Below are 16,609 nucleotides of genomic sequence, written 5' to 3'. Positions count from 1 at the left end.
CCCAGAAATTTGTATTGTACTGGAAAAAGGCAAAACTTCGACACCGCTGGGTCAACAAAGGCTTGTTTGGGCGACAGAAAGTTTCGAAACGTTTCCTGTTTTTAGTCCAATAACATTTCTGTAATTCGGTGTGCGGACGCCACCTAATTCCTTCATGAAATTTCTTCTCCCACGTCTCACCTAAATATTGTAGAGGATGTGTTTTTTTGTTTTGTTTTATTAAGTCTGCAGACGAGTCAAAAATTCATCACTCGAACTCTGGGTGAACTGGAGCTGTAATCCTCGTCTCTAAATATCTGACAGTCGGGACAAAAACAACAAAAAAAAAAAAGAAAGAAAAAGAAATACCATCCTGCATCCTTCAGTTTCAGTTGCTGCTACTTTATTGTGAAAGGCGGGAACAGAAGCAACGTCACAGCGCTGAGGATGCACTGTAGCTTTAGGGAATCTGATGCGCGCAGTTTCATGCAATTAAACCAAGAAAAGCAGGAAAAAAACAAATCAATGAGCCTCATAGGCAGACAAAAGGAAAAGGAAAATCTAAATGACGCCAATACTGAACCGGTATGCAGTGCTTCATATTCAGTTTGGGTTCAGTGCAGCAGGGGAGACTTTTTAAAAAAAAATTCCTTGTGTTATTGTTGTTGCAGCTTTTTCCCTTTTTCTCACTCAGTCAATTAAAATTCAAACCTGCCATTCACAGCGTCTGTGTTTCTCATTCTCTCACGCACCCCAAAATAAAATGCCGTGGTCGTTGGCAGGTGACAGGTGGGCTGTGGACGGGTTGCTGGCTGACAGGTGGCCTGTTTCCATGACACCAGAACAAATACTCATTACCAGTGGCCCATGTGGGAGAGTGCATACGTTGTGTTTGGTACATGTGGACGCTGTTTGGCCTGCTGCGAGTTTGACACCTGCTCCCGCTATGATTGGTTCCAATCGTGTCCATGGAGGAATCTGGCGTTTGGACTGAAATATCAAAACGGAGGATGTGTATCAGAGAGAGCGTCATCAGGCACAGATGTATTAAATCCTTTTTTTAATTTTAATTTCTTATGACAGCTGCATAAATATTTAGCTACAATATGCTGCATGGCTCTATGTATAGAAATGCTGGTCACTTTGGTTGAGACTGAAATAACTCAACAAATAATGAATGGATTGCAGTTCAGTTCTTTTGCTGGGATTCGTACTCCTCAGAGGATAAGTCCTGCTGCTAATGGTGAGACCCTGACTTTTCTTTTTAATGCACCCCCGTGAGGTCAAGTAGTTTTCTCATTCAGGTAAATATCTCGGCAATCGATAGCGCGGATTGGCGCAACATTTTCCGCAGATATTCGTGTTCCCCAGAGGTGAAACCGAATTTAAGTGAATCCCCCGACTATTTTATGGGATTATTTCATTTAAATATTGATTTGTCAGCGGTCGTTCTGCCCGACAGAACAGATATCTCCGTTTTAATGGGCGTCAGTCGGACAATTTTGCAAATCTCTTTAATGCTTAATAAATCCTCATCGAGCTGTGGTCAATGTGTTGAATTAAATAAACCTTTTTTTTTTTTTATATAGAAAAAGAAAAAAACCCGAAAAAGTATACAAATACTGGCATATATTCAGGATTTTCTTGTTAGACTTGGTTGTAATAAAACAAAAAGAAAAGTTTGGAAGATATTTTTATATAATTACAAAACACCAGCAGCTCTTGTAAGTATCCGATTTCGTCATATCATAGCGTATAGGATGCTAATACGTTTCAGAGCTGCTTTTATATGGTAGACATTTTTGTTTTGTTTAACAAACAACTTGTTTCACATGAAGTCGCCGGCGTCTGCACGTCATAGAAAGTGTTTAAAGATTCCTCGGTGGCCTGGATGTAAACACAGACACTTTCCCACAATTATACAATAAGAGATTTCAGCACAGACACTGATGACTGAAAAAATCACCGAGCGCTGGCACACAACACGAGCTCTCGACAACTAAAAATACTGAAATGACTTGAACCCAAGTATGAATGTGCTGTTCCGCTCATTGTGCGACAGTGAGGATTAGCACGCCGGATAAATGCCTTGAAATGTAACAGAAAATATGCTCGGCGTGTGTGGCACAGTTTGATTCACTGCTGAGCCATGGTTACCTAATCTGCCTTTGTCTTTTAAAACGAGCAGCGGGGCTACACAATCAGTTCGAAGTATCTGCCCAGCTGTTTCCTACGAAATTTACTTTGAAATTTTAGCCAAGAGTGTGACCAAGACGGCGAAATGATCCGCGGGCTGTAATTGTGTGAAACGACTATCGGAGCGGGCAGACCGCATTTTACTTTGACTCAATTTTGAGGCCTTTGAGTGCGATCAGTTGACCTCAATTAAAAGCATACTGGGGGAACAATATTACACCATGATACGCGCACTATTTTTCTCCTCCGTAGAAGTATTATCTTCTCCTTGGGGCTATAGAAAATTAAGAAAGAAATATTCTTTAATTATGTCAAAAGTTTTTAAAGAATCTGTCTTCGGATCTTTACATCAAAGGCAACGGCACCTGGCAGCGGTCTATTTCAGGAATAAGCACCGAGTTAATTAGGATTTATTATCAAAGTTGTATGCAGCACTGTAATGGATTTAACATCACTGAATGGCTTTGAATTATGAAATTTAACAAGTGTTTAATGCCATCTAAGAGGGAGGTAGGATATTACGCATTTACTTTGCCCCAAGACATAAACTGTAAGAAGATACGTCGCTCGAACACACGTTCACCTTAAGACACGGACATAGAATGACGCAGATTGAGACGTACAGTAAATGTGTTGTCTTCTCATCGAATTCTTCGCCTCAGACTCACTGCGAAATTAATGAGAGAAAACTGCTGGGGTGGCGGTGGGCATAAAGAGCATCAGATGCCTTCTTCAGCTCTGAGAGAATTATTAAAGTGATGGTTGCCAGGCGGAGACAAGGAGATCAGTGGAAAACCCCTCGCCGTGATGCTCCGTGCATGTCAGGAGCGGCGCGAGCGTGGCGGACGGAAGCCGAGGGTGGGGGTATGTTACTTTTTGGCTGTTGCCATTAACCACCATCTGCTCGGCCATTTGGTTGTGTTTTTGTATTTGTAATTTTTTTTCCCTCCTGTAAACGTGACAGGGGACGAATGAATGCAGCGAGTTAGGATGATGGATGTTCTCCCCGCATGCAGAGTGTCAGTAAACACAGCAGCCTAGATCATGTTAACAGCACAGAGTCCGCAGGGAACAGACCACATGTACAAGTATGAGATGCAGCAGCTCGCCACCCATTTACACATCACATTTTCTGCTGTGTGTACAAATGTGCAGGAGTTTGCTTTCGTTTGTTGTATCGAGCATTTCACTTGGAAGAATTTGCATTTCATGAACACATCGATGCTACAGCATGTTGTTTTGTGCTGTATTCTTTGGATTAAAGCACCATTTTTTGTTTTTTGTTGTAATGCTGGTTTGTACACTCGTTTGAATAATTATAAATCGAATGATTCGTGAAGCACCTTCAGAGGACGACAGGCTTCATCAGAAATGTCAGAACAACTTTTAAGAAATAAATATTTCCCAGAAACTGGACTTTGGCCAGACTCAGCATAATGATAAATCTGCCACTTTAACTTTTGCAGCACTTCCTGGAATTAATGAGGCATGTTTTACTGTAGCTCTCCCAATTTTGGCAGATTTTACCCTAAAATATCAGTCACCGATTACCTTTAAAACTCCCTGAAAAGTTAGTTTTTAGATCTGATTAGTACAGCATTTAACAACCCTAACAGGCAGACGTTGTACTTCACGAGTAAAGTGGGATCTCACGTTAGAAAAAGCTGAGTAATGATGACAATGCAGCTGAAAATTTAAAAAAAAAAAATCTGTGGCAGCAGCCTGCTTTGAAGCGCTGACATTTTTCTGGGACACTCAAGGGAAAGATAACAACACATTTCTACTTGTCTGTGCTGATATTTCACTGCATCGTAGTTGTCTTGCCACGTAGTCCTCAATCCGCTCTCTCTCTCTCTCTCTCTGCTGGTCATCATCACTAAAATGGAGCATAATTTGACCCCAGTGACAGTAAACTCACTGTGCTTCGGATTAGCTGGTCAGTAGGCACTTCACTTTAGAAAATGTTCTGTGCAAAATGTCAGAGCGACGATTGGCCGTTCGCTGTGACATCAGCCTCCACACGGGGAGTTCAGAGCCTCTTTGTACCTTTTTACCCCCCCCCTCCCTGTGCTCATATTGACATCTACTTTAGAGGAAGTACAAGGCCATTAACTCGCGGGAGAGGGGAAGGCCAGGAACAGAAGGTCAGAACAGAGGAAAGCAGAGAGAGGGATGAGCAGGCGGTGATATGGGGGGGAGGGAGGGGGAGAATGACGAGAGTTGAAAGGGTCAACGACAGAGATTGTGGACAGAGGGGACAAAAACAGGAGCAGGGATCGAGTGTGAACAGGAAATAGTGGTAAAAAAAAGGTCACTGGAGAGAGACACAGAACATTTGAAAAACAGCAGAGAATATTGAACTAGAAAAGAAAGCGACACCCAAGGGACTAAAATCCAATAACGGCAGACCCTGAAGAATTTACGGGACAAATGAGTAATCCCACAGAAAAAGCATTGCATATCGGAGGACACAACAGAGAAAGCAACTGAACAAACTTCCTTTTGGTGATTTTGGAAATTCGCAATAAATGTTTTTAAATATAATATGATCAGCCTTCAGCAAACACTACATCTCTATTAACTGAAGAAAGGAAATGTCAAAAACTATTAAAATACACTTGTACAATTACAAAAATAAACAACTCCAGACCCTCTAAAGTTCTTAAAATTAACCAAACAAAACATAATCCCCAACCATGACCTTGACTGAAAGAGATTTAAAATTACGACAGATCAGTATCACTTATCTGTGAACCACACTCCAGCGATATTGTATTGTTTGCTGAAGTTGCTTTGTATTTTTGGCTCAATACAGTGCCACAACATTGTGTTATCCAATCTTTGAAAAAAGTTGTTCAAGGATTCATAACACTGCCAGAAAATGAAAAACAGAAATATGACAGGGCTGAAGGTTGAGCTCATCTCCTGCTGCTACGAGACAGGAAAGACTGAAAACAATACAGCACATACATTCGCTGCCTCGATGTGAACTGCATTACTAGATGTAACTCGCAGCAACATACGCGGTAAAATGTCTCACCTGAATTACATTTCTTCAATTTTGTCAACACTGAGACAGTTTAACAAAGCAAACTGTCGACAGCTTATTAACTTTACATGTAAAATGACATAGTTCACATTATAACATGTTTATTATTTGATGCAGACAACGGGTGGTCTTAACTTTAGGTGCATTTGTTGTTGTGGCCATTCTTAGTTTAATTAAATACGATTCAGACAGTTTTATTAATTGAACTACCAAGTGAGTACATTTTATATGGTAATTATCTCAGTAATTTGAATATTTTTTTCTATTGCACAACCACAGTCCAACATATTTTTACATTAGTAGATTCTTAGTTATTTATTTTTTGGTTTATTTTTTTAACATATTCCTAATTTCTTTGGAAATAAGTCAACTTAATGGCGGCAGGAAAAGTCTCAAGACCACCGGAGTCGCCAGGATTCATCCTCTGGGGAACAGGAATGTCTTAGAAAATTAAAAGAAATCCAATAGTTGTTGAGATATTTCAGCTACACCAGCCAGTATGGCTAAAAGCAGAGACCTATTTAAGAAAGCCTGTGATTACAAAAACAACCCGAGCTGATGAAGCGGGTTAAAACTACAAAACGAAGCAAGAAATTAGTTTATGGTTCGCTGTATGTCGGAGAGTCATTGGAGGTAAAGAAAAACAGAAAAGCAGATCAAAAATAAATTTTTCCAGCTCGCCTTATCTGCCCTGACATCATCCAAACAGAAGGCGGAGCTTCTCTGCATAAACAGGGGTCTTTTCTCCAGGGGCCTCTTCCTGGTTATTAATAGCGTCGCATACAAAAGTAAACAAATCCAGAATTAAAGGAAGCAAACCGTCTTTTTCATAATGCAGGTCGTGGAGGTAATTCCCCCATGCTTCACATTGCCTCCCGGCCAAATTGTGAAACGCCTCAGCAAGCCTACACAGTTGCATTGTCCACTCCTATCGTTAAAATAAATTGCTGCGCTCTGTTCTGTGTAAAAGAAAAATGTTAGCAAAAAAAAAAACCAAAAAAAACAACGCCCGGTTTTCACCCGCCGGCTACGCTCGGGATTTTGACGCTGTCGTGTCCCCGGGCCTCGGCAGCTGCTTCAGAAACACAGGAAGACGTGGCGCGTTGTTCCTTTCCACCGAACTCGCCCATGAGCAAACACAACGACATGTCTGGCGGCCCGCTGCTGTACGAGGTAATCAATTAATAACAAAACTCTCATTTGCATCCTGCTACATCCTGCCGAGAGGAGAAACTCACACGAGGACGGAGAAAGAGAGGGACGGAGGCGATGTACTCTGCTGTTCATGTTGTTGGAGCGCATATCGATTTTAAAGCAGTACATCGAGTGAAGAAGTCATTCCACGAAACAGCTTTGTGTTTGTGTACAGCGGCTGGATGGCACTTGTGCAACCCCAGACAATATATATATGAAGCTCCGCTCGAGTGGCAATTTCTTGGAGGCAAAAACAGAAGAGCGAAAAAAGAGATTAAGAGAGAGATAGATGGTTGATATAATGGCCAGACTCTTCTCGGAGAGGAAGGAGACTTGGTCTGATGAAATGCTCTCGCCAGATTGTGTCTGAAGTAAGTTGATGGAGAATGGATGATTGGGAGTGTGAGGGTCTCTCCTGACGAACAACCTGACCTGACTGGAAAAGAACAGGAGGTACCGCACTGATCCTGCTGCGGATCTTAAGCGCAGCAATAATAATATAACCTGATTCATGCAGCACCTTCGAAAAACAAGGCGCTTCAGAGGCAGATAAACTATCAGATACTACGAGAGTGAAAATCACTCAGCAAATTAAAAGTTCGTAGCCAGAAACAGATGTTATTGCAGGAGAAATGAGTCAGACGATGTGTTGGGGTTAAAATGAGTCGAAAATCTGTTTTGAATTGTAAACAAAGTGTTGGCGCCGGCCTCCACACAGCAGGGGGCGCTGCAGGAAGAGATTAAAGGGCAAAACGAAAGACAGAAACTGACGTATACGGAAAAGGTTTACAGACCTCCCTTTGAAGGGATGCTTATTTGCACTCTCGCTAAAAGTAATGTGAAGATGTTGATACAGATCTCACGTCTGAACATTTAACATAAGACGAGCGTAACGTAGCGTGGAAATTCCGAAACGTGAGGAAACAACTGAGATGGCTTGATGCTGAGCCAAGCCAGTCGGCTTACGCAGCATATTGGCGATCCTTTTGGTGGACTGGCGGGCGTATCGCACACCGTGGCGCGATAGTAGGCAAGAAAGCAAACGAGCGCATTTCCCCGACAGTCAAGACTGCTCCTTCAGGATTGACGAACTGCCATAAGCGCTTAGCTCAACGCTGAGCTGTGCATAATGAGAGCAGGTGTTTCTTTGAACATTACAGTAGACGGCTGTAAACAGCGACACGTAGGCCTCCCGCTGTGACCATGTGAATTCGTGCGTTTGTCTAATATTACATCACTTACTTTTGTCTGACATAAGAGCGGTTTTTGCAGCCAAAACGACTTCCTCCCTGCGTAAGGATCAACTTCTCACAATAGAGCCGAGTTATATTCCACTAAGTGTTTTTGACAGGTGTCATATCACATTTGTGCAGCTGGCAGAGGCATTATGAAGCACGGTTCGACCGAATCGCTCGTCGGCGCGGATTTTCTCGCCCACGTGGACGGCGATCCCGCTGCGAATGTCAAGTGCGAGTTATTGAACAGAGCCGGAGGTGGAGGAGTCTCTCGCTGATCCCGGGCAGCCCTCCGCCGGTTCCTTAGCCGCCGGAGCTCGGCAGGTAAAGCGCAACAAGCTCCAGCTCAGTCAGACTTAGGGGATTATTTACTTAGGCTCAGAGCGTCTGACTTCGTTTCTCAGACAGTCTTCATTTCCCAGTGCTGGCAGCACGGCAGCGTGTCAGTCCCAATCACTCCCACCTCACTTGTTTGTGTTGGAGAGCGAGAAAAAGACGGATTTAACTGAGCTTTTTTTATTTTTTTTTATTATTTGCGCTTTCTTTTTTTCATTTTTTCTTTTTTTATGCCGCGACGTTCGTGCTCAAACACAATTTATGGTTTCATTTTTCAAGAAAGCTGTCTCAGCGGGGACTTAAAGAGACTCCGTGAAAAGCCAGGCACTGGCGAGCCAGACCTCATGACACATTTGGTTTGCCGTCTTTGAGTAAAAGGCTGCGTTTCTCTGCTTTAACAAAAACAAGCAAATTGCATTCTCTCTCTGTCCTCCGGCTCTGGATGTTATTTGTCGCCTGCCAAAGCAGCTTCGCACCGTGCCTTATCTGTATTTTAAATTGGCCACACAATAACAGCGTCCTCTCTGTAAAGTTGCCACATTATAATTGTCATAGGTAAACACATTGCTTGTTATATCAGTCGTTTTCTCGGCGTCTCCACCCCCCAGACGTCCGCTTTGAAATGTTAGTTATAAGGTCAGCAGATCCCACCTCCTTTTATTTAACCCAGCGAGCCTTTTTGCTCCGGGACATCCGGCTCTCGACTGGGGGGTGTGGTGGACGTGTGCCTGTATTTGCGTCGGAGTCTGCGTGTCCGCTGCTCGAGTGGCAAATGGCTAATGAATAATGCAGGGTAACAGTGATGTGTTGACAGCTCTGACGGCTGAGAGCTGCCGAGCTGCATATCGGTGATAATGTGCCATTTCCCTTCTGTGCTCCTCCACTCCTTTATTATGACAAATTGCTTCTTTTTTTTGTTGTAATTTCACCTCCCCGTAACCCCCATGTTTCTGTGTGTGTGACGGAGTTTGCGGGACTATCCAAACTCAAAAGCTACAAACTACATTCTGCGCTCGGAGCTTTAAACACCCATTTTTCAATAAATTGGCTGAAACTATTTAGTTTAGTTGCTGATTGTTTTCTAAATTGATTTCAGCTTGTTTGCCCTCAGAGTTGTTGGGCTTTGTGTGGCCACATAACATAGTGATGCATGTGGGTGTTTGGAGTGTGCCTTCTTATTTAAACAGCCAATGAGGTAATAACTCTTCACCGAAAGATTAAATGTTGTTTTTCCTCTTCTTTTTAAGAGGGGGATGCTGACGTTATTACACTTCTTTTTTTTTTAATGAATGCTGTAGAGTACTCTGAAATGCAGTTTTTATTTTTGTACCGGCAGTCAAATATTGTGAGTTTTTAAGGGTCCTTAAGAGCTCTTAAAGGGAGCATTATAAGCCTCTAACAATATTTCAGAACAGGACAAAAAAAGAAAGTCAGCCTATACTTGGGAAGAGCTGCAGTTTGTGCTGAATGCGAGGAATGATTGATCATTGGTCATCTTGGTCATGAGCTAAAAAGAATTGGAGGGATTAACAAGACTTTGGATGTAAAAGTGCGTATCCAAATTTTCCTTGTTTTTCTGGTTATTTCACATAAAATCACAAAATTTTAACCCCAAAGTGGCGCCAGTGGAAAAGTCAGGGGACCAACCAACACCTGCAGGATTCAACCTCTGTGCACCATGACTGTCAAAGATCTCGCGGTAATCCCTCCAAAAGTTATTTTACGACCAAAGTTAACATTTCTGTCCCTATACGGCCTCGCAGCTCAAAATCCAAATTCAAATGTTCAACAGCTTTTTCTTATCTGGTCAAAACGATCTGTAACGCGCGCGGCGGGAAAATGTGAGGCCAATTCATGAGAACTAGAAAAACATGATGGTTTGTCTAAAGAACGCGAAGTCCAAAAAAAGAGACAACAGTGTTTGCAAACGCTCAACACAAACAGGGCCGTGGATGTCGACGGCGGTGCAAACATCACGTCATACGCACAGGGTACGTAACGAGCATCCGGTTTACTTTTCTGGCCCGTTCGCGGTCACGGACGGACGATGAAATTTACACCGCGAGGGCCAACGCCAACCCCGGTGTCTGCGTAAACAACCCATTAGCCTTCAGAAGGTGCTTGGAGAACCATCACCACGCAGCAAGTTCGCACGAACCAGCATGACGCACAGGAGCGGCTAGTCGTCAGCTGCAAAACAGTTTCATTTGGGGGGGGGGGGGAAAGCAAGACAAACTAAAACAAACGACAAATAAGAACTCCACCGACGGAAACTCGAACTTGATCAACTCGAGCGGCAAGGACGCCGATATGAAGAGTGTTACTCACATCGTTTGACTGACCTCTAAAGAGTGCAGGGCAGAAACACCACGGCAATTACTACTGAGCACCGAAGAGGTACTTGACGAAGTGCGAAGAGCAGCGTGTGGTTGGAGACACCCGCTGCTTCAATCACCCGGTATACATTTATTCCTTTATGTTCCACCCTTGAACCTCCACCTTGAACCTCCGCCCAGAACCTCCACCTCTCACAGTTATCACTAGAACGGTGCAACCTACCGTGTGTAAATCTTCCTCCCGTGTTTGAATTTGACCTCCTTCGCATTTAATGATGCACGTGTTTGCATAATGTTTTGCGGCGACTCCGGAATACGTTTAAGGAGGTCACCGCGAGCCAAAGGTTTTCCCTTGGGTGTGCACGTGTGAAGACGATGTCTGGAAAAGTGGTCTTCTTACAATTAAGCAAATCGAAACCAAAACTGTTGGGCATAATTTGATTGTGAGGCTTTAGACTGAACTCTCTCATCAGTTTTAATGGCCTCACAGGTGTGCTGTAATGAGTTCTGTTGGGCTTTAACGATTTTTATTGTCTAATTTTATGTTTTTGACATCTTGGGGCCAAGATTTGAATCATTTTCATATTATTGAGAAGCTGTGTGTTTTGTGGAGCCATAAAACGAAAATATTGCAAAGTACAAGTGTGTATCTACAGTAGAAGTCAGGCTGACTACAGAACCTGAGACACGCACGTGGTGTCCTTACAGATTAGTCTCTGGCCTTATGAGGTTATTAAATTAAAGGTCAAAATTTTAAACTCAAATGCAGCATTTTGGATGCCGCTTTGTGTCGCCAATCCACTGGGTCTTGCGCAGTTTGCTGTCAGCTGAGCGCCCTCCTCCTCCTCCTCCTCCTCCTCCTCCACCTCCAAATCCACCTCCACCACCTCTCTTTGCTTCAATAACGCGTGTGTCCATAATTGTATATAATTTGAATAACTGGCAGGAATGGACAGTTTGGCAGCACGACAGACGACAGATGTAATGAGAGGGAGGGAGGTTAATATAAAGGATCGTTCACACCGTTGACTTGTTTGAGGAATGAACCTCTAGATATCATTCAAAAGGTGCATCCATTAGTCTAACAGGAATTTTCCGGTTAAGTGTTTACACAACAAAATAACGTCATTCACAGACCTTTTATGAAAATTAAATACTTTCATGGCGATGTGCGGAGAGCAGACTGAGGTTTTATTTGGCAGCTCGTGTTGACGGAGGTTTTTCTGTTTGGAGGCTTCTGGAATGACAACAACAACAACTTGTTCACCTGAGAACTTTTTCTGGTGCGCTCAGCTGTGCAGGTTCAGTGGCTCATGTAGGACATCTGAACCTTTGGCTCACCGGTCCGAATACAGGCCGAGGGAGAAATTCTGGTGAAATGTGTTTCACCCCCGATTAGGCATTAATTGAAGCACGAAGTCTCGCAATTTAAACTGTGCAAACCATTTTAAGATACCGAGACCAACGACAGTAGTTCCCGACTTTGTGATAAGAATCACAAATCGCAAAATTGTAGTTTCTCACCTTTTTCTATTGTCTACAGGTGAATGTTAAGAGGTCATTTTTTTTTTTTTTTAGCAAAAAGTTTTTAGTAAAGTTGGTGAATGTTAAGAGGTCAAAAAAAAAAAAAAAAAAAAAAGATACATTTAAAATCTCAACTCAAAAAAGTCCACACGGAGTATAAAAACTGGATTCTTTAGTTAGTTCACGTGCGCTTTGTCACAGAAAACGTGTCACAAGGAGTAGAACAGCCTTCTTGGCATGTCGCTGTGAGCACACGTGTGGAGGGTCCTCATCAGTAGTTTATTTTAATCAAAGGCCTTGTTAGAGGACGACGTCTTTGCTCTTCTTGTTATTTTAATCACATACTGTATTTTTCACTGACAGGCTAAGGGTCTCTAGTTTCTACAGCTTCTGCTTTGCACTGACAGTGAGCAGTTTCTTTGTATTTGGTGTGTCAATCCCTCAGTAACGAAATTCCACTAACCTTCTCCTGGGTCTCCGAGTCTGCATCTGAGTACTTCCTCCAGTCCGGTGTCAACGGGAGCTGCAAAACACAGATTCAAAAATTATTTTAAGAAAAGTTTCCATCTTGTTCTGAAGTTGAATTGTCAGTGATAGTTACAGAGCATGTATATTTTCTTTTTGTGTCGAATGGATTTGTATTTTGGTTTCTTGTCTACAAGCTGTAAAAAAACAACAAAAAAACAAGCATATTACAAAATTAAATGTGTCAGACTAATGTGTAATTCACAACGTGTACTGTATGTGGTATTGAATGGAGAGAACCGCTGTCCATGGTGCTGATTCTGGAACAGTCTGTCCAAAATCCTTCGTCCAATAACAGACACTATTTTGCAGGTTTTACTGCTCCAGAAAATGGACATGAACAAAAACTTTACAAAAAAAGAGATTTAATTCATTAATGAATAGTAAAAGTTGGATTTATTAATTTTCACTACCTTTTTAATATAAATAATTTTTAAATCAATATACTGTTAGTCATTTTCTAAGAAGAAATTGCAGCTCTAAATGTCTTTATTTTTCCCACATGATATTAAACTGAATGTCTGTGGGATTCTTCGGGCTGCTGTTCGAATAAAACAAACATCTCTTCGGGCTCCAATTTTTAAAATATTTCGGACATTTTAAAGACAACACAAAGAATCCGAAGGTAAAACGTTAAGATATCAACTAATAGGGCATTCACAACGATTTACATGACACCTGTGTTCCGCCGTACTGCTCCCGCATCGCTGTGGAGATGTTTGCATTTTTTACCACATCATTATCAGTATCCTGCTGCGCGCTGTGTTTTCATTTACACAAAGTTTACTGCTCCTGGTGGTGTTTTGCATTGCTGAGAGGCGTTCCGAGGGACCTCCTGCCTCGTCAGGGCTGCGGGTGCACACGTTATGACCCACTTCAGACGCTGCTAATCTGGTCTCTGAAAAAACCTCGAGTCAAGATCTTAACGCCGTGCTCCGTGTTTGAAAATGATCAAAGCTTCAATTTTTTTTTTAATCTTTATATAACTCGTACACTTCTAGTCTGATGCCCATGAAAGGGTTACGCGTGTTATTGATTGGCCCACGAGGTTCCCGCATCATTCTCAGGGGACGGCCGGCGTTGTGTTGTTGCAGTGAGCTGTTCAACAACCTTATAATATGTTTCTCTGCCTTTTTAAATCTTTTTATACAGCCTGAACTGTGACTGTTACAACCTCCTAAACCAGGAATGCAAAACAATATGAAATTGCTCTCATATTGTAGACAGATTACTCATGTGATACTTGACATGTTTTTTTTTTTTTTACATCTGAGGTTTGTCGTGCTGCTCTGTAGATGCATTTACATTTAAATTTACATTTGAGCTGAAGCTCAGATCCACTGCAAACTACAATAAGAACATCTGGTGGAATAATTTTAAGTCTCAGATCACCGGTATTACAAGCACGCAAGAGCAAAGAGTACAAAAGGTCAGAGAAACAGCGTTTCTGTCCCATTAAAAATATTCGCAATCATTATGACTTTGCCTTTATTAAAATGGAGCAGAGACAGACAGGAAATGTGGCAAAACAGAGGAAGTGGATGACACGCAGTAAAGGTCCAGCCGGCTGGGAATCAAACCCGTGACTCACTGCTGGTGGTATTTGCGGCCGTGTGTTATGCTCCTTAATCACTCAGCTATCCGGTCTCCCAATGCAAAAAGCCTTTTAAGACTTCTATAAATGAATATGACGTTAAAAGATCTGTTTTTTTCTGTTTTTTTTTGTTTTTTTTTGCAGGATCCAGTCCGGCTCCTACCTCAGCACCGGCTGGTTCACGCTCATCCTCGCCATGGACATGTGCAAAGAGATCCACGTGTACGGCATGATAAATGACACCTATTGCAAGTAAGACACCAACTGTCACCCCCCCCCCTCCCCACACACCTTCTGCATACAGGGATGAAAAAAAAATGCAACTGCTCCTACAAAACTTTCGAAAACCAGATTTCACATTCACAGCAACACCGTCCAATCACAGCCTCCCGTATCCGCGGACTGCCCTGTTACATTTCCAATGCCTCGCTTTGGATTTAATGGCTGAATTTCTATGCTGAAATCCATATTGGGTTCTCTGTGCCGTGAATACCATTATGTTTTCCTGCCTAGAATATCCAGAAGGCTGCAGAGTCTCTGTCGCTGCGGGTGGCTGAGCTGCAGCTCCTCCTCTGCTTCAAGTTTTTGTATTTGTATGTCGGCCAGTTGTCTTGTCTCTCCGACGCCTGCGAGAGTGATCGCTGTCTGGCCGCGAAGCCAGAGGAGGGATGACAAACAGGATGCAGTTGCCCCCGGGCACGGCTGCTCTGTCTCAACTCATCTCAGCCTTGATGAACTTGTCTTTTCCTGCAGCTCTACCTGAGCTCCCTCTACACCCCTCCCCCCCCCAAAATCAATCAAACACTCTTACCTAATGCACAGTGACAATCCTGCCTTTCATCCTCTCCGTGTTCCCTGTGCACAACGGGAGCTAAAATAAAAACAGCCCCAGACACACAGCAGAGAGCAGTGATAATTCAACCAGCACGGAGGATTTTATGATTCAGCGAGGCAGTTAAGGGGCGGTTTTTCTCTCCCTCCCTGTCTCTCATTTATTTCCCTCCATCCTGTGTGAGACAGGAGGATATTGTGTTTCACTGAGTTTCTGAATTGACAATTTAGTGTCAGGCAAAGTGCTCCTGGCAGCTGGATGATCCTGTGCAACCAGAAGAAGGGAAGTTTTGTGCAGCGATATTCTGGGCCTTAGTCAGAATTGACCTCAGCGGTTGTGCGATAATGGAGCTTCAACAGGTGCCGCAGAAAAGGTGAAACTGAATTTATTTGTTATTGCTGGTGCGCGGCACTGTGACACAGAGGAGAGGCAGTGATTGGGCTGTGTATTACTGTACGCTGGCAGGCAGCCGCAGTCGCTTTCTTGCTGTGGACCCACTGGCTGCTCTGATGGCTGTTTCTCTTCTGTCTGTCCTCATTCTACCAATGCAATTGTGGCACAAGTCATCCTCTCATAAAGCTGTCACTCTCCATTAGAAACCAGCAGCAGAGTGAACAATGAGCCTAATCCACTGCTCCGTGCTCTCTTCTGCCTTCATTGATTGCTCGTTTTTTTTAATGCAAACTGTAAACACGGTGACTCATCATGAAATTCAGGTCAGAGTGGTTTAATTTTTTTTCACTGTACATCACTGAGTTAGCTGCATCTTTTCAGATTCACTTTGGCTCAGAATAGGAATGAATATTGTCATGATGTTTTTACAAATAAATGGAGTTCAGCTAAAAGAGTATTCACTGAATAAATTTTGCTGCCAATAGCAGCTCCTTTTACAAATAAAGGAAACCGGCTGAGTGGAGAACTTTGCTCGGGGCAGAATCAGTTCGAATTACTGAACGCTGTCCTGAAGGAGCTCCAGTTTAGGAGTTTAATAATTTAGTTTGTTTATTACTTCGAATAATAGTTTTTTTTAAAAGCCAATCAAAACCACAGGCAGAATTTATCCTAAACTGTCTGGAAGAGAAGATATTTCAGACTGCATTGGTTTAATGAAATCTAAATAATATATTATCACAGTAAAGTACTTTTATGTATATGTATATTAACAAACATAAGTGACTTTTTTGTCACAACATAAATATATATATATTTATATATATATATTTAAAAGCCTCTAAAAGCCTTAACTTTTCTGGGAAGCTTTTCCACAAATGTTTTAAAGCTGACCGCAGGGATTTGTTCCCATTTAGACATAACAGCACTAGTAAGTTGTTGGGTGATGAATTCTGGCTTAAAGCTGCAGCTCCAACTCATCCCAAAGGTGCTGGACAAGAAAACGATTTCTTTATGGACCTCACTTTGGGAATTGTCATCTTAAAGCAGGAGACATCTGTCATCACTGTCTGCTGCGGCATTGAAAAAAAGAAAAAGACCCCAGACCACAACAGGGGTGTCCAATTGGACACTGGACAGATAAACTGGCTTGGCACATATATTGGGTTGATTGCAGAGAGATAAAATGCTGACAGAAGAAGGAGGTCATTTAGAATCAGTGTTTTCATTGTTTGCTTACGATTTTGTCAACTGTGAAATCAGTCCATTACTTGGTTCTAATTTTTCAGTACAGTCAAGTCAAGTCAAGTCAATTTGATTAATATAGCGGCAAATCACAACAGTAAAAGTAAAGTCCTTACAGCAGAACTTTACAACGTCATACAGAGGAACCCAACATTTCAACAATTCCCCCGTTAG

General features: G+C 42.5%; 1 protein-coding gene across 2 annotated transcripts in view; it reads left to right on the top strand.

Annotated features, from left to right (window-relative positions):
* The window catches only part of st6galnac3 (ST6 (alpha-N-acetyl-neuraminyl-2,3-beta-galactosyl-1,3)-N-acetylgalactosaminide alpha-2,6-sialyltransferase 3), a 71,382-nt gene that overhangs the window by 49,791 nt on the left and 4,982 nt on the right, over positions 1-16,609 (top strand). For both annotated transcript variants that reach the window (XM_069692561.1, XM_069692562.1), the window contains one exon: positions 14,113-14,220. In XM_069692561.1, coding sequence (XP_069548662.1) covers positions 14,113-14,220 — 108 coding nt within the window. The remainder of the gene's footprint in view (positions 1-14,112; positions 14,221-16,609) is intronic.

The sequence above is a fragment of the Brachyistius frenatus genome, unplaced genomic scaffold (genome assembly GCF_029030835.1).
Source record: "Brachyistius frenatus isolate BFR_SWC_R1_liver_20210118 unplaced genomic scaffold, ASM2903083v1 Contig_12, whole genome shotgun sequence".
Taxonomy (NCBI): domain Eukaryota; kingdom Metazoa; phylum Chordata; class Actinopteri; family Embiotocidae; genus Brachyistius; species Brachyistius frenatus.
Note: the sequence above shows the minus strand (reverse complement) of the source record. Positions and strands in the feature narration are given on the sequence as shown.